We start from the raw sequence: 18,571 nt of genomic DNA, 5'->3' as shown, positions 1-18,571 counted from the left end.
AGAAATGTGATCACTTACCAAACATTACAATACTTTGTATTGATCTTATTTTTTTGTTATGTTTTTCAGGTTGGCGAGAGGAGAATGTGGCAGCCACCCTATAAATTTTGTTATCTTGACACATTATTATTTAGCTCAGTGTGACCTATATTTAACTCTACTATGCTATTATTATGGTGACTCTTTCTTTCAATAAATGATCTTTTCATTTTATTCTTCCTCTCTGACTCATTTTGTTTTACATATCCCCTTTTTTCATTACCTCTATTATTTTTATTATTATCTTTTATTCTTTATTCTTATTTTTTTTCATATTTTTTTCATTTTTTTCATTTTTTTCATTTTTTTCATTTTTTTCATTTTATTTCATTTTATTTTATTTTACTTTATTTTATTTTATTTTATTCATTTTCTTTTGGACACATTGAGCACTAGTCTGACAAAGTACGGATGTCTTTATGGATGCAGTGGCCACTAAAGGGGGTGACCCAACCTCATGATTTGGCCTTCCATAGTTGGCGAGATGGCGTTTAATTACGCCTTCACGTCTCCTGTGGTAGGGCTCACCTGGGTGAGGATACACCACCTTCCTGGGTGGCCCTATAATAGGCACAGAGGTACTACTATATATATAAAAAAAATTTGGGCCCTGAGTGATTGATATACATGCCTGGTTTACAGACAGCAATGTGCATCTTTGTCCATTTCTATTTATTTTATAATATTTTTATTTTATTTTATTTTATTTTTATATTATTATTTTTATTTTATTTATTATTATTTTTTTTATATATATATATATATTTTTTTTTATATATTTTTTTATATATATTTTTCTATCAATTTTTATTAATTTTTATTTTTTTCTATATTTATTTAGCTTTATTTTCTTTTATTCTACCTTTATATTTATTTAATTTTCCTTATTCTACTTGTATTATTTATTCATCTAGTTATTCTTTATTTTCATTTTATTTTATTTATACTTCTTTATTTTTCTCTATTTCACTTATACTTTACCCTATTACTCCACACATTTTTTCTGTTGTATTTATCTTATTCCAATTTTTCTTATACTTGTTACTTCTCAGACTCTATTCTGACCTTTTTTGCGGCCGTTGCGAACCGCACCTAGAGTCACATTGTTGGACATGCGCACACGCGCATTTGTTCCAATGTAGCCGTTCATTGTTTACATGTCGGTGCGCATGACCGGAAGTGCACGCGGACACGTGACGCGGTGGAGGATGATCATGTGACTTGGCGTGTCACGTGGCCGCGCGCGCGGACGCCCATGCTGCATCGCTGGTTACACTGGATGCATGATCCGAATATAACATATAGGGTGAGTGCAACTGAACCATCCCGCCTCCCGTATTGTCATTAATTATGTAACACATGTTTGAACTTAATGATGCAATTACTGTATTATGACATTTTTGTCTGTAAAATGTGGCCTTTGTAAAGTTTCATTGTGTTTTTAACATACATCGGTCCACTATGCACTTTATCATTATAGTGGTAGCTTTTACCCTATATCTTATTGCACTTTACATGGTATATACCTCTTAATTTTTTGATTAGTTTCTTTATTGATTTGTTTGTGCATTTACATATATATAGCACCCATGTGATCACTGTTTGTTGCTTGAAAAAGGCTGCATTGGCAGCAGAAACGTTGCACTTTTTGTATTGATATGGAATAAACACCTTTTTTACACTCATAACCTTGAGTGCTGCAGCCTCTTCTTGGATATATATATAAATAAGCTGCCCGCTTCTCTCCCCCTGCCTTTCCTGGGGTCTAGAGTCCTGCTGCCGGCCCTTCTCACCCCCTGGCTATCGGCGCCGCTGCATGTTCTGTCCCCCTGACTATCGGTGCCGGCGTCCCATTGCCGGTGCCGATAGCCAGGGGGAGAGAAGCGGTGCCGACAGCTAGGGGGAGAGAAGGGGCAGCGGCACCCATTGCCGGCGCCGCTGCCCCGTTGCCTCCCCCCATCCCCGGTGGCATAATTACCTGTTGCCGGGGTCGGGTCCACGCTGCTGCAGGCCTCGTGCGTGCGTCCCCTGCGTCGTTGCTATGCGCTGCACGGCGCGGCGCATGACATCAGTGCACCGCTCTGTGCATAGAAACGACGCAGGGGATGCATGCCGGAGGCCTGCAGCAGCGCGGACCCGACCCCAGCAACAGGTAATTATGCCACCGGGGATGGGGGGAGGCAACGGGCCAGCGGCGCCGGCAATGGGTGCCGCTGCCCCTTCTCTCCCCCTGGCTGTCGGCGCCGCTTCTCTCCCCCTGGCTATCGGCGCTGGCAATGGGGCGCCGGCACGATAGTCAGGGGGACAGAACGGGCAGCGGCGCCGATAGCCAGGGGGTGAGAAGGGCCGGCAGCAGGGCTCTAGACCCCAGGAAAGGCAGGGGGAGAGAAGCGGGCAGCGACGGCCTCTCTCCCCCTGCCTTTCCTGGGGGTGTATCGGGGTATACACGCGCACACACGCACCTTCATTTTACCATGGATATTTGGGTAAAAAACTTTTTTTTACCCAAATATCCTTGGTAAAATGAGGGTGCGTGTTATAGGCCGGTGCGTGGTATACCCCGATAAATACGGTATATATAAATAAATGAATAAAAAAAAAATACATAAATAAATAAAAGTGTGTATATGTGTATGTATGTATATATATGTATAACTAAAAAAATATATATATAAAAAAAAATAAAAAAATTCTGTGTGTTGCAGACATGCCCGTATGTGGTATCTCCGCATGCGTGCATGTCTGGGGTATAACAATATGTCGTCGTTTGAAGTGTTCCGTCCATGGCGTGCAGGCAAATATAAATAAATGAATAAATCAAATAAAATAATTTGAAATCAAAAGAAATAAATAAATATTATATTTCATTATACACGTGAAATACATAATAAATAATATTGGTAATTCAATACACATATGACATTTCTGTTTAGCATATTCGATCAATTTTTCTACCGTATGTATTAATAAACGGCGTTCACAAAAAATAAAAATAAAAAAAAATAAAAACAATCCGAGAAAATGGCGAGGGTACTGCGGGCTCTTTCGGATTACGGCGCAAACTATTTGAGCTCTCATATCGTCCCCTCTCATTTACCCAGCTTCTCACCCCGCCCACGCTGGCACCTTTCCCCTTACCCCACCCCCCTGCCCACTGCGTCTGCCCCCCCCCCATCACCTCTCCGCCCCGTGTTCCCGAACCCCACCCCCCTGCTGCCGCTGCTGTCCTTCTTCCTCCTGCCTCTCCAATGTCCCCCGTGGAGGGGTAGTGAGTGTGGTGGCGGAGTGCCCGCGACCCGGTGGTCTCCGGCGTGCCTTGTCCCACGCCAGCGGCGGTGGTGAAGTGGTTCTTCCAGCTGTTGGCTTCTCCATCTTCTGGAATTGGTGAGTGTTCTGATGTGGGGCTTGGCCCCTTCCCCGGTTAGTGTACTTATGGCTGCATTCTGTGCAGTGTTCGTCCTTTTGTTTCTGTGTGTATGTTGAGTTTGGTCTCTGGTTGGGAGTTGGGTACGTCTCTTCTTGGCAGGGTGCTTTGGTAGGGTATCGTTTTTGGTGCGGTGCGTGCTTGGGTGAGTTCTCTTTTGGCCTTACGCTCTGGGTGGCCGGGTTTGGCGGACTTGGCTCCTGAGGCTTGTTCCTTCTCCTGATTCGGTGGGTGCCGCCCAGTTACGGTTTTGTTTCTTTTGGTTTTCTCCCCCTTTGTTTGGTTTATCTCTCCGTATTTTCCCAATCTCTGGTAGGCATGGGACTTCTGTATGTCGTTTTGGGTGCTTTAGCTGATGTGTTTGGTGGGTAGGTTTCGCTTGAGTCTCCTGGGGCAGGTTCGCTTGAGTCTCTGTTTGCCTTGCCTTGTGAGTTCTTCTGTTCGTGGTGGTATTCCGGAGGGTGATTCTCCTGTGCTCTGCGCTTGTGGGGGTGTGGTTTGTTGTTGCAAGGCTGACACGCAAATTGTGAAGCGTTCCATATTTGGTGCTCGCTTCGGCAGCACATATGTTAAAATTGGAACAATACTGAGTAGATTACCATGGGTTCCGCATGCCGCGTTGGCGTTGGTCTGCTGCTTTCCTGTGGTCAGGGTGTGATTGCGTTTTCTCTGTTTTGGTTTCTTCTGGGTTCGCTAGGTGCCCTGGTTACGGTCCTTGCTGGTTTCCTGATTGTTCCACGTGGAATATGGTTCCGGGCGGAGTTTTTTCCTCCAGGTTGTCTCTGGCCGCCGAGGGTGTGTGGTATCGGTGCCCCCGCATATGTGCCCCGGGTGCGCTAAGGGCTGCCGTTTCGGCTGGTTGGGGTTTTTCATGTGTCGTGCAGTGGACAGGCCTCCTTTCTGTCCCCCGTTGCAGCTCACAGGAATCTCGCTCTGTTTCCGGATGTGGCCGGTTTGGTTGGTTGTTGGTGTGGTTTGGTTTCCCAGTGGTGCTGCTGGGTGGTTTAGCCCTGGGTCTTGGGTTTTGTTTGCGCTTTTGCCTTGGTATTGGTTGTGGGACTTTGGGTGCTTGCTGCGGCAGCTCATGTTCTGGACTTGTAACGATACTGTGTGGGTTGGCTTGGCCCCTGCGCTTGGTAGCGCTCTAATTTGGTGTTACTTTTCTTCTTTTCTGGGGTGCTTTGAGTGATCGTGGCGTGTTGTCGGTCTGACATTCGGGGAGTTGTCACTGATATTACTCTTGCGGATTTCTTCCTGTGTTTGGCTTGTTGCGCCTAGTGCTTCGCTGTTTGGAGTTACGATTTATTTTGGGGCTGTGCTCCCTGGGGTCGGTATTGAGTGTTGACGCTTTGTCCCATTTTTCTCTGGCAGTGGTTCCGGAGGTTGCTCCCTCGGGCGGAAGGTTGGAAGGTTGGCCTGTGTGGCTGGCCCGTGGGTCATCGTGGAGTGTGGTGTGTATTTCTTGGTCCGCTTTGGTGGCTCCTGCGACTTGGTCACACTCACGGTAAGGCATTTGCGAGTGGTTGGTGGTGTGGAGGCCGGGATGTCTACAGTGGAGGGGGGTCCTGGAGGTTCCAAATGTGTCTGTGGATAGAGGATTTGTTTTTCGTACCTGGAATGCCCTTTGTAGTAACCTTCCGGGCTCTGATGTTTCTTCCTATTTCGTTTTCATAGGATGTGATGACGGAAGTTGACTGCTGTGTCACCTCTCCAAGGAGGTTCGAGATTTGGGCTGTGTTCTCTGGGCATCCATATAACATTCTTAGTACATGACGCAGGGTATCTTCACCTGTTCATGTTAATCACCTTCTATTCAAAAAAAAAAAAAAGGAGAAAACAGGTGGGTGGCTTTCCCACTGTGCGGCGATCCAGTGGGGTGCGGTTGGCGCATGGCGGGGGGGGTAATTTTTTCTTTTCTACTTTGCGGTTGGTGGGATGTTGGTGTGTACCTAGGGGCTGGGCCCACGAGTGGGTGGCCTTGCTGTCGGCGACCGGTTTTTCCTATCAGTTTTGGGTCACTTGGTGGCAGCTGCGGGTCGGATTTTTGGTTGTCGCTTTTGTGTCGTTTTGCTCATCCGAGGTTTGCGCTGGCTTTTTTTCGGGGCTATGTGGATGGGGCACTTCCTTTCTCCTCATCTGGGACTGGGGTGTCTGTTTTTTGGGTGCCTATTTTATGCAATTCGCGAAACAGTAAAAAAAAAAAAAAATTAAAAATTAAAGGCCCCCTTTTTTGTCCGAGACTGCTTCGGCGATCCAGGTAGCGCAGCTTGTGCTGCATGGGGGTCAGCGAATGACTGTTTTTTCGGGTTGCCGTCCTATTGCTTGACGGGGCGGCTGTGGGGCGCCCCCCCCCCCTTTTTTCTTTTTTGCTCCCCGCCCCTGATTATTCAGTTTCGAGTTTTTTGTCTGTTTTGGGTTTTGCTTTTCTTTGATAGGATGGGGTGTTGTGAGTTTGAGATTGGCCCTCTTTTGTATCGTGGCCGGTGGAGATGGCTTGGTTCCCGGAGAGGGTAGCGCAGCGCGTGGGGCGCTGGCGATCTGCATGTTGCGTTGCTATTTTCGCCCAGTTTGATGTTTCCCATATGTGTTATGTTTTGCGAGCGGTTTTCCGCAAGGTGGTGCGAGTGCTGCGGCTCTCTTCATTGTATGGGCGAGTCTGAGAGATGTGTTCGCACAAGAGTTATTAAAAAAAAAAAAGATTAATAAATAAAATGAATGAATACAAATTAATATAAGAAATAGGTCCTGGCAGCAGGTACCTCGGTTTTCCTGGTGGGCGGATTTCCTGGAGAGGAAAAGTGTTGAACGGATTTCCTGGAGAGGACATGTGTTGAGCGGATTTCCTGGAGAGGAAATGTGTTGGGCGGATTTCCTGGAGAGGACATGTGTTGAGCGGATTTCCTGGAGAGGAAATGTGTTGGGCGGATTTCCTGGAGAGGCAATGTGTTGAGCGGATTTCCTGGAGATGAAATGTGTTGGGCGGATTTCCTGGAGAGGCAATGTGTTGGGTGTGTCCGGGGGGCTGAGGTGGCCCCAGGTGTTGGCTATCCAGTATCTCTTGGGTGGGGGTCGGAGCCAAGTGTAGGGCTAATTGGCCTCCTCCGTGGCGGTAAGAAGACAGTGAAAGCGGGGTCAACCCGGGGTACACCTCCACACAGGACAGTGTGGCAGCACCTCTCGGGTTGGCAAGAAGCCAATCGGTGTCTTTGTTACAGTTAAATTGTTATTTATATAACTAATTTTATAAATAAAGCTGTGGCCGATCCCCCCCCCATAAAAAAGTTGAATTGTTGTTGTGTCAGTTATTATTTAGTTAATTATTGTAATAAGGGGGAGGGGTAGTTATAGACTGCTAGGAGCTAATTGGGTCTCAACAGTCTGGAGGGGCAAGCTGTGCATAACTAGCTTGCCCCCTGACTGGTGAGCAGTTAAGGGGTTAAGAAATATACCGGCAAGGTTTTTAGCCCCCTCCCCCGCCTGTAAAAACTTGTTGGTAACTATAGTGGTATGTCCCATGGGTGGGAAGGAAGGAGTGCACCAATCAGGGGTTTAATAGTTTCCCAGGCTTTCAGGGGCCCTCCCCTGGGTATTTATATCTGTGGTGCCTCCCTTCCCCCCTCAATCTGCCCAGGACCCGGAGTTTTGCCCTCCCTCCCTCCCTTTTTTGTATCTCTGTTTATTGTAAGTCACAGCTTGGCGGTAAGATGGTGAAAGCGGGGTCAACCCGGGGTAGACCTCCCCACAGGACAGTGTGGCAGCACCTCTCGGGTTGGCAAGAAGCCAATCGGTGTCTTTGTTACAGTTAAATTGTTATTTATATAAGTAATTTTATAAATAAAGCTGTGGCCGATCCCCACCCATAAAAAAGTTGAATTGTTGTTGTGTCAGTTATTATTTAATTAATTATTGTAATAAGGGGGAGGGGTAGTTATAGCCTGCTAGGAGCTATTTGGGTCTCAACAGTCTTCTACAGCAAGACAAAAAAAAAATGACACCACCCCTGTCCTCAGGCCGTGTGCGGCATTACAGCTCAGTTCCATTGCAGTGATCAGAGCCAAGTTGTAGTACCAGGGATACAGATGTGGAGGAAGCGAATCCTGGCAAGGGTTCCCTGATTCTTCCAGTAGAAAACCAACTTTTGCACTAAGAGCGCTACACCGGCGGCATGATGACACGGGAGTCGGGGGTAGCTTGATATCAAACTTTTTTTTGAGATCATAGAAAGTAGTAAATACATAAGGACTACGTGTTTCGGAGGGGCTCCCTCCTTCCTCAGGTCCAAGTCGAACTTTGATCTGAGGAAGGAGGGAGACCCTCCAAAACGCGTAGTCCTTATGTATTTACCACTTTTTATGATCTTAATAAAAAGTTTGATACAAAGCTACCCCCGACTCCCCTGTCATAACGCCGCCGGTGTAGTGCTCTTAGTGCCAAAGTCGGTTTTCTACAGAAAGAATCAGGGAACCCTTGCCAGGATTCGCTTCCTCCACATCTGTATCCCTGCATTATCCACCGTCCTCGACGGGACTGACTGCCAGCTGCTCCCTACGCACCAGCCCAAAGAACCTGCTCAAAACGCTTAACAGTGATGCGCCTGCTGCATTCAGCACAACCTGCAAAGGTGAGCATTCTTTCTACCTAATAACCTATACTCCCGCTAATCGCGGAGAATCGGCACTATATAGCGCCATCTCTGTCTCCCCCCTTTTTCTCCTTATATCCAAGTTGTAATACCACACATGGTAATATCACAGCCTGGGGGGGGGGGGGGGGGTGCAGGTTTTGATAGACATTAGCACTGTTTTGCTGTTCCTGAATTACCCCTTTAACCCCTTAATGTCTGGTCATATTAACCTTCATGATGCTGACTGACAGCCACGCTCCAGCGCTAATGGCCAGGACGGGAAGAACAATGACTGTTTAACCCTTTCTATACCGTGAGCAGTGCAGAATGAATGCAGGATGGGAGTGCATTGTGATGGTTTATTGTCAGTTGTGGGTCTGGTGTAAGCCCCTCAGATGAAGCCCCCACAGGCCACAGCTCTATATAGGAAGACATTATCTTACAGGTTATAGATGTAAAAATAATGACGTAATAATCACGGTAATCTATGTTATTAACGTCATCCGTGTCCTCCGTGTCACCCGTGTCCTCCGTGTCCTCTGTGTCATCCGTGTCCTCTGTGTCCTCTGTGTCGTCCGTATCCTCTGTGTCCTCTGTGTCGTCCGTATCCTCTGTGTCATCCGTGTCCTCTGTGTCCTCTGTGTCGTCCGTGTCCTCCATGTCATCCGTGTCCTCTGTGTCCTCCGTGTCATCGCTCCTGTCACTTCTTATGTTTTTATTACCCCTAAACCATGTGACCTCTGGATTGGTTGCTATGAGCCGCTGTACTTTTTTACTGGCTCATTCATTACTTCTATAAAAACTGTTATAAGAAACTAGGAAGGACAGCAGTATAAAGCATCACATAAAATTTTATTGACCCCATAAACCATTGGAATTGCATCTGTGTTAGAGTGGACAATTCAGAATATTCCACTAATTCACCAAATCTAAGCATCTCTATTCTGTGCGTCTTCTAGTCCTGATATATGGACGACGTTTTCTGCAGTTTTTCTTGTTGTGTCCTGTAATTCCATTGGACAGTCCTTAAGAAGTAATGCAGCAATTGTGGCTTTTATGAGGGGCGACGATCTATACAATCTTTAGGTCGGTTTCTGGAAACTTCTAGTTTTTTTCTGTTCTTTATGCATTACTAAAAAAAAGAGAAGGACAATAAGGTAAAATACCTGATTACTATGTAAAGATGACATAAAAATGTCTTGATATAAATGGATTTTGGGTCAGCTGGTTGACAACCTTTTTATACAGCAGCCATAGTGGCTGTCCCTTCCCACAAACTAATACCGTAGAACTTAGAAATGGATACAGGGATTTTCTCTTGACATTTTCTATTGCTAAGAGTCTTCTGCCCAATGCTTCAGGTCTCCTGGCGTTAGAAATCACAATCAATGGAGTTGGCCTTCTCTATCTCCAGCAGTGCCCTATGGTACCCCGAGTACCTTCAGTTTATACCCCTTGGCACCACAGTTATCTATTGAAGCCCTTTCTATAGTTGTTCTTAGTTCACACCAGGCTCCCTCTGTATGTGGTTTACATGGATTTTTTCTGTGCTTAAAAACATATTATACCGGATGGACAAACCTCCCCTTAGTAAAGACATCCCAGAGATGATCCGGTCACCAGCGCTACAACATCATGTGATCACTGACACTCTGGAAGGCCGTACATTTTCTAATATTACACACATCTTCTATATGACGGTGTACTGGAGCTGGGGCCATGCTCTACCCCACCCATGACATCGGAGTGTTAAGTACAGGAAGACTCTTATGTTATGTTCAGACATAGAATGAAGCCTCGCGGTGAATAATAACATTAAATCCACTCACCAGCTGGTTAGGTCTCGCGCTTTCCAAGATGTTATGAGCTGTAAAACATCGGTGACGGCCTTTCCTGTTGGAGCCTGGAGGTCATCAGAAGTGTCTCCATTAAAGTTTCCACATGCTCCACAAACCGCTTTGGACAATTTTTCGGAGATGCGGAGAACAAGATTCCCACTATTGTTCAACTCAATTCTCAAGTCAACGCCAAGCTGGATAATAACAGAGGTCTCCGCAACATTGGCCGACAAAATACCAGACCCAATGGGGAAACGGCCCAAACGCCCATTCACCTACACAAATCACATCATTGATTTCACATTATTAATCATTTTCCTTACTCAATTGGAAAAATATAGTTCCCATAATTTTCTCAGACAATTGACTTACCCATACTTCCTTGTCTTTAGAGATGGTCACCAGAGCGCCATCGAGGAAGACATGAACTCTTGCCACTGATGCTGCCGTCTTTCCACAACTCTGGATATCAGCGATGACTCTGAACCAACTGGTAGACTTGTCACTGCACAGAGACGCCACCTCTACTGGGCCATTTCCGATAGGTCCTCCGGTCAGACCATCAAATGTCACCAATTTCTGAGAATTCAGGGAACATTCGCCTTCTATCTTGTAGCAACCGCGGACTCCATTCACCAGACCGCACCGTTCCTTATCCCCACATCTTACAGCGGTGCAGGTTACTCCTCCAGCCTGGCATTTACATTGTCCGGTACAGTCTCCTGTGATGAAGGATTCACCCTCCTAAATTAAAGAAATAAAAAAATTACCAACTTGCAAGACATTTAAGCAAAAGTAGTAGTGCAGATGGTAGTAATGCAGATGGTAGTAGTGCAGATGGTAGTAGTGCGGAGGGTAGTAGTGCGGAGGGTAGTAGTGCAGATGGTAGTAGTGCGGATGTTAGTAGTGCAGATGGTAGCAGTGCGGATGGTAGTAGTGTGGATGGTAGTAGTGTGGATGGTAGTAGTGCAGATGGTAGTAGTGTGGAGGGTAGTAGTGCGGAGGGTAATAGTGCAGATGGTAGTAGTGCGGATGTTAGTAGTGCAGATGGTAGTAGTGCAGATGGTAGTAGTGCGGAGGGTAGTAGTGCAGATGGTAGTAGTGCGGAGGGTAGTAATGCAGATGGTAGTAGTGCGGAGGGTAGTAGTGCGGAGGGTAGTAGTGCGGAGAGTAGTAGTGCATAGGGTAGTAGTGCAGATGGTAGTAGTGCGGAGGGTAGTAGTGCGTAGGGTAGTAGTGGTGCGGATGGTAGTAGTTGTAGTACCATCCCAGGTGTGTAAGTATACATGGTACTGTGGAACAATTGCTGCTTGTCTCGTGGACAGCGGGTGAACAAGTAATTTCTTTGTTTTACTCATTTTGAACCTTTGTTACCTTTAATATTATAGATTTCGGAGAGTTCTCTCTTAAGGAACCAGCAAGGGCCCGGCTTCTCCAACCATCATCAATCCGCTCTTCTCCCTGAGGAGGCCATATCTATAACTCTGCCCCTAGACATCTTATCCCTAACTAAAGAATCTCCCTGCTGCACCCGGCGTTCGTTTAGAGTGTCAGGTGCAGCACCAGAGGCTCATGACCTCACAGCCGCGCTCCCCGTTCGTGACATCACGGTCACGTCCCCTCAATGCAAGTCTCCTGTAGACTTGCATTGAGGGGGCATGGCCGTAAGGTCACAAGCAGGATGTGACCGTGATGTAACGAACCTCCGCCCTGCATCGCCAGTCATCCGGCATGAAGCAAAGTTCCGCTCCATGCACTGAATGTCTAGGGTGCTGCAGCCGAGATTGCGGGGATAGGGGATAAGATGTCTAGGGGCGGAGTACCCCTTTAAGGTCAAATGAATAGTTGTCCCTCTAATGTATGGACTGTTTGGGTACTGTAAGAGCAGCTCTTAAGGGCAGCATGCCCAGAAGGGTTTAGGAAGGTGACCCTAATTTATGATGTCAAGAACTTGATAACACCCTTTTAGAGCTAAATTGTAACACAAAGATCTGTAGATATTCTAGAAAACCCCAAAGATGCCCCTTATGTCTAGAGATTGATGCCGGCTCCTGATCAAGGACCTTCCTGACACTTCCTTCACCATCTATGACTCACACTCAAGTACTTTCCACCGAATACACATCCACATTTGTCAAGTGTGACACATCGATCTCCATCCAGCACGTATCCCGCGTTACATTCACAGCCTTCGAAGCAGCGGTCTGTACATCTCATTGGTGCGGTGAGTCCAGAGCAGGTTTGCTCACAAGTTCTGGTGCACAGTTCATAGTGACTATTTGCCGGGCAGGACAAGGCTAGGAGGAAAAGAACATCGCTTAGGCCATAAATCACAGAAAATGAGAGAAAACTCCAAATGATGGACATGAAAACAGGACATAGTTCTCATATCTTTCATGTTCTACTTACGGCAGAATGTGGGTGTCCTCCAAGATCCAATAGTCACCCCGAGTGTATGACAGGCCGCGGCATAGGCCTGGAGGCTCTTGCACAGAATGTCGCCTTTTCCGTTGACAGCGCATGAGTCGTAGATGCAGTGGTTGAAATAATCGACTGGGTTGACCTTTGAGTGACACGACTTGAAAGGTCCGGATGGGTTTGTGATCATACCGCAAGAAGATGTAGCCTTGAATGGCTGAAGCTTGGCCTCCTCACATACCGGGCACTCTCCTGCATTACAACCATCGCTGCATTTAGCTCCGGCAATGTCCACCTTCCAGGAGAAACCAAAATCATTCACATTCTTGGTGACCTGCTTGTTGGGAAGCTGGAAGTCATCATTTTGGTCCCCATTGAAGTTGCCACAGAGTCCACCCATCTTACGGCGATAAGTACTTGGAATACTGAGGACCACATGGTAAATGGTGTCATAAAGAATCTTCAGCCCAAAGTCTGTCTGCAAGACAACATTGTTTCCTTCTTGGTTCACCACGATATCACCATCGCCAATCACCAGTGGTAGTTTGTTGAATTCTCCGTCAACCTAAAACGTAAAGGAAGAAGAATGTAAGAGAAGAACGAGAAGATGAAGAGATTTCTGTAGATGATGATACCTACCTTCACTCTCGATCTGGTGTCTCTCTCAATGGCGACAGTGTAACCGTATACAGACACCACCACAAGCCTTGTCACTGCAACGTTGCCATCTCCGTAGCTTTCATTTTCAACAGTGATAGAGAACTTCACCAAATTAGGATCCTCGTCCACAACCTTCGCGAAAGTGTAAGTGCAGGTACCCTGGAAGTCAAATCTGAGGCCATCGAAGGAGATGTAGTGTGGATCCCCAGAGGCAACACATTGGCCGTACTCTTTTGCCTGACATCCCCAAACTCCATTGACTAATTTGCATTCTTCTTCGGGGCCACATGCTTCGGATTTACACCTGACGATGCCGTCTACACCGCACTGGCACTTCTCACTGCACTGACCCTTGGGATAGAAGATTTCATTCTTCTGGTAATATTTATCTTGATATACACAACCGCAGTCGGCAATAGGGACACATTTGTGGCCGCTCAGGACGTATCCGTTGTCACAGTAACAGGCTTCATTACATGGCGAGTTACAACCCGTTGGTGAGGATAACCCATGGCAGGTGACAGGACAGGAGTTTCCACACAATTCATAGTGACTGTTCGGTGGGCAGGATAGGCCTAGAAGGAAGTGGAAGTCAATATGATCACAAAGTACAACAAAAAGAACAAAACCAATGACTGATAAGAGTGAAGAACTTACTGCAGAAAGATGGTGATCTCCACTCCATTACGGTGACTCCAGCTGCTTGGCAAGCTGCCACGTAGATACCAATGGCATTACAGAAGGATGATGGGTGCCCTTTGTATTGGCAGGCATCAAAAATACAATCATTAAAGTATGGGGTTGGGTCCACAATGGAGTAACACTCACTGAACGGCCCCTTGGGTTTATTGATCAACCCGCAGTACTTTTCTGTCTTGTACTCTTGTTTTTGGGCTTCAGAACATAGAGGGCAGGTTCCGGTACACTCTGGGGAACAGCCGGGGATGTCACCCACTTTCCAACTGTTACCAAACTGAACGGCGTTGGATGCGGGTTTCCCGTCCTTCATGTTAAAGTCATCATTGGGATTCTTGTTGTAATTGCCACACAAACCACCAACAGCATTTGCGTAGGTGCTGGGAATGGTGACCTCAACGTAACTGTTCCAGTCATAAGTGACGGTGATCTGAAAATCGGTCTTTATGATTCCAGTGCTGCCACTGATGTAGGCTACGAGCTTGTTAGATTGGTAGTAGAACGGTAAAGAGGTAACCACGCCATCAACCTGCAAAATAAAGTCATTTCAGTACTGATTGGACCATTCTATGAGAGATGTCTCTACCTGGTGGCCATTGTACGGGAGATGTCTCTACCTGGTGGCCATTGTACGGGAGATGTCTCTACCAGGTGGCCATTGTACGGGAGATGTCTCTACCTGGTGGCCTTTGTACGGGAGATGTCTCTACCTGGTGGCCAATGTACGGGAGATGTCTCTACCTAGTGGCCATTGTACGGGAGATGTCTCTACCTGGTGGCCATTGTACGGGAGATGTCTCTACCTGGTGGCCATTGTACGGGAGATGTCTCTACCAGGTGGCCAATGTAAGAGAGATGTCTCTACCTGGTGGCCATTGTACGGGAGATGTCTCTACCTGGTGGTCATTGTACGGGAGATGTCTCTACCTGGTGGTCATTGTACAGGAGATGTCTCTACCTGGTGGCCATTGTACGGAAGATGTCTCTACCTGGTGGCCATTGTACGGGAGATGTCTCTACCTGGTGGCCATTGTATGGGAGATGTCTCTACCTGTTGGCCATTGTACCGGAGATGTCTCTACCTGGTGGCCATTGTACGGGAGATGTCTCTACCTGGTTGCAATTGTACCGGAGATGTCTCTACCTGGTGGCCATTGTACGGGAGAGGTCTCTACCTGGTGGCCATTGTACGGTAGATGTCTCTTCCTGGTAGCCATTGTACGGGAGATGTCTCTACCTGGTGGCCATTGTACGGGAGTTGTCTCTACCTGGTGGCCATTGTACGGGAGATGTCTCTACCTGGTGGCCATTGTACGGGAGATGTCTCTACCTGTTGGCCATTGTACCGGAGATGTCTCTACCTGGTGGCCATTGTACGGGAGATGTCTCTACTTGGTTGCCATTGTACGGGAGATGTCTCTACCTGGTGGCCATTGTACGGGAGATGTCTCTACCTGTTGGCCATTGTACCGGAGATGTCTCTACCTGGTGGCCATTGCTCACATGACTAGCCTCCAATAAATCATGGCCCTACCCCTATCATATTCCAGTCTAGTTGACCATGTCTGGTTCAGAAAATGAAAATACTTGGTAAGATAATAAAGACTTAAAGCATTGCTCTCATACATACCAGAATACGGCGAGGATAGTCCATGCTGAGGGTCAAAGCTACATCATAAGCCTCCAGTGTGACCACTTTGGTGTATGATACGGCCTTGTTACCTCCACGGTTGTTATTCTGGACTGTGACACTAAAACGAGGAATTGATGGGCTGGTGGAGGTCCCGCCAACAAGTTGGTAGATGCAGGTGCCCATAAAGTCAAATCGTTTGCCATCAAAAGTGGAGTAATGTGGATCTCCAGAGCCGGAACATGTGGCGAAGCTGATGGGCTGGCAGGTCCTCGCTCCATTACTGATCATGCACCTCTCACTGGATTTACAGCTACTCTCCTTACAGATCACCATGCCAACGCTTGGGTCACATTTACAGAGTGTGCGGCAAATGTCATCGGCCCAGAACTCCTGGTTAGGTTGGTAGTAGGCACCATTGTAGGAGCAGCCGCAGCCTGATACAGGAACACATTTGTCACCACTAAGGACAAAGCCGTCATTACACTGACAGGTCTCCACACAGTCATCGGTACATCGTGAGGGTGCTGTGCGGTCAGTACAAGTAGCCGGGCAGGCATTTCCGCAGAACTCGTAGTGACTGTTTGGTGGACAAGGTAGAACTGTAGAGAAAATAACATTGGATGTAGATGAAGTTATCACCTCAACATGATGGCAAAGACAAGTATCCAGTTACAGTAGTCACTGACCAAGAGAAACCTGCAGCTGCATCCCCCTCTATCTCTACTACTGTTCCAGCTCCTCTTCTCTTACAGTAGAGTCACTGACCCAGAGAAAGGTAACCTGAAGCTGCATCCCCCTCTAGCTCTACTCCTGTTCCAGCTCCTCTTCTCTTACAGTAGAGTCACTGACCGAGAGAAAGGTAACCTGCAGCTGCATCCCCCCTATCTCTAATTCTGCTCCTCCTACTCTCTTACTGTCGGGTCACTGATCGAAAGAAACTTGCAGCTGCATCCCCCTCTATCTCTCCTCCTCCTCTCTTACATTAGAGTCACTGACCAAGAGAAACCTGCAGCTGAATCCCCCTCCATCTCTACTCCTGTTCCTCCTCCTCTCTCACAGTAGAGTCACTGACCCAGAGAAAGGTAACCTGCAGCTGCATCCCCCTCTCCCTCTTCTCCTGTTCCTCCTCCTCTTCTCTTACAGTAGAGTCACTGACCAAGAGAAACCTACAGCTGCATCCCCCCTCTATCTCTACTTCTCCTCCCCTTCTCTTACAGTAGAGTCACTGACCCAGAAATACCTGCAGCTGCATCCCCCTCTATCTCTACTTCTCCTCTTCTCTTACAGTAGAGTCACTGACCCAGAAATACCTGCAGCTGCATCCCCCTCTATCTCTACTTCTGCTCCTCCTCTCTTACAGTAGTATCACTGACCAAGAGAAACCTGCAGCTGAATCCCCCTCTATCTCTATTCCTGTTCCTCCTCCTCTCTCACAGTAGAGTCACTGACCCAGAGAAAGGTAACCTGCAGCTGCATCCCCCCTATCTCTACTTCTGCTCCTCCTCCTCTCTTACAGTAGTCACTAATCCAAAGAAACCGGCAGCTGCATCCCCCTCTATCTCTACTTCTGCTCCTCCTCTTTTACAGTAGTCACTGACCCAGAGAAAAGTAACCTGCAGCTGCATCCCCCTCTATCTCTACTTCTGCTCCTCCTCTTTTACAGTAGTCACTTACCCAGAGAAAGGTAACCTGCAGCTGCATCCCCCTCTATCTCTCCTCCTCCTTCTCTCTTACAATAGAGTCACTGACCCAGAAATACCTGCAGCTGCATCCCCATCTATCTCTCCTCCTCCTTCTCTCTTACAGTAGAGTCACTGACCCAGAAATACCTGCAGCTGCATCCCCCTCTATCTCTCCTCCTCCTTCTCTCTTACAATAGAGTCACTGACCCAGAAATACCTGCAGCTGCATCCCCCTCTATCTCTCCTCCTCCTTCTCTCTTACAGTAGAGTCACTGACCCAGAAATACCTGCAGCTGCATCCCCCTCTATCTCTTCTTCTGCTCCTCCTCTCCTACAGTGGAGTCACTGACCCAGAGAAACCTGCAGCTGCATCCCCCTCCTCCCCATTCCCTTTCTCTCCTCCGTGTAGCTTTGCTTCTATACAATATCCTTGTATGTGTTGCTCACTTACCACATCCTGATGGTGTTCTCCAATCATATATTTTAACCCCTTCCTTCCTGCAGGTCCTGGAATAGGCAGCGAGGGCTTGGCACAAGAACTGGTTAGCACCGCCATTAATGCAGACATCGTACAAGCAGTTATTAAAGAAGGTGTCTGGGTTAATTTTGGGGTGACACTCTCTGAAGGGACCATTTGACACTTTGCTAATAAGGCCACATTTGTTGTCCCCCCCGTACAGGCCCTTCTTGGCGTCATCACAGGTCGGACAGTTCAGACCGGGACAGGAGTCAAAGCAGAAGGAGTCTCTGTCGTTGACCTTCCAGCTCTTGGCCCAGTCTATAATGGAGGTGACGACTTTGTTGTCCGCAGTTATCAGCTCGTCGTTGGTCTTTTGGTTGAAGTTTCCGCAGAGTCCTTTTGTCAGGCCATAGTAGCTGCTGGTCAGGGTCACCACAACGTGCCAGTTATATTCATAGGTCACCTGGAGGCCAAAGTCTGTGCGGACCACGGCATTCAGACCACTGATACTGACCGAGATCTTTCCATCTAACAACGTCACCGGCAGATTGGTGAGGACATCATTGACCTGTTGGGGGCGGAATTGGGAAATGTTAAATGGGTTGTCCTATCCTCTACTACACCCTATTACCCTCTACTACACCCTACTATCCTCTACTACACCGTACTATTCTCTACTACACCGTACTACACCCTACTATCCTCTACTCCACCCTACTATCCTCTACTACACCGTACTATCCTCTACTACACCCTACTATCCTCTACTACACCCTACTATCCTCTACTACACCCTACTATCCTCTAATACACCCTATTTAACCCTACTATCCTCTACTACACCCTGCTATCCTCTACTACACCATATTATCCTCTACTAAACCCTACTATCCTCTACTACACCATACTATCCTCTACTACACCCTACTATCCTCTACTACACACTACTATCCTCTAATACACCCTATTTAACCCTACTATCCTCTACTACACCCTGCTATCCTCTACTACACCATATTATCCTCTACTAAACCCTACTATCCTCTACTACACCATACTACACCCGACTATCCTCTACTACACCCTATTTAACCCTT

The 18,571-nt window shown here is 47.2% G+C and overlaps 1 protein-coding gene and 1 long non-coding RNA gene across 2 annotated transcripts in view; both read right to left on the bottom strand.

The window, feature by feature from the left end:
• Positions 1-8,931: 8,931 nt before the first annotated feature.
• LOC130345067 (uncharacterized) lies at positions 8,932-10,560 on the bottom strand. The gene is made up of 3 exons (XR_008883843.1): positions 10,298-10,560; positions 9,917-10,200; positions 8,932-9,219 (listed from the first exon to the last, which is right to left on the bottom strand). It is a non-coding gene; the product is annotated as an uncharacterized LOC130345067 (long non-coding RNA).
• A 28-nt stretch (positions 10,561-10,588) lies between these two features.
• The window catches only part of LOC130345068 (IgGFc-binding protein-like), a gene marked incomplete at both ends in the record, with an annotated part of 46,110 nt that continues 38,127 nt past the window's right edge, over positions 10,589-18,571 (bottom strand). Inside the window, 7 exons of the mRNA XM_056554477.1 lie at positions 10,589-10,669; positions 12,023-12,222; positions 12,335-12,908; positions 12,983-13,578; positions 13,661-14,228; positions 15,330-15,931; positions 17,466-18,042. Of these exons, the coding sequence (XP_056410452.1) occupies positions 10,589-10,669; positions 12,023-12,222; positions 12,335-12,908; positions 12,983-13,578; positions 13,661-14,228; positions 15,330-15,931; positions 17,466-18,042 (3,198 nt within the window). The remainder of the gene's footprint in view (positions 10,670-12,022; positions 12,223-12,334; positions 12,909-12,982; positions 13,579-13,660; positions 14,229-15,329; positions 15,932-17,465; positions 18,043-18,571) is intronic.

Source organism: Hyla sarda, unplaced genomic scaffold, assembly GCF_029499605.1.
Source record: "Hyla sarda isolate aHylSar1 unplaced genomic scaffold, aHylSar1.hap1 scaffold_744, whole genome shotgun sequence".
Lineage (NCBI taxonomy): Eukaryota > Metazoa > Chordata > Amphibia > Anura > Hylidae > Hyla > Hyla sarda.
This window is presented reverse-complemented; position numbering and strand designations above follow the sequence as displayed.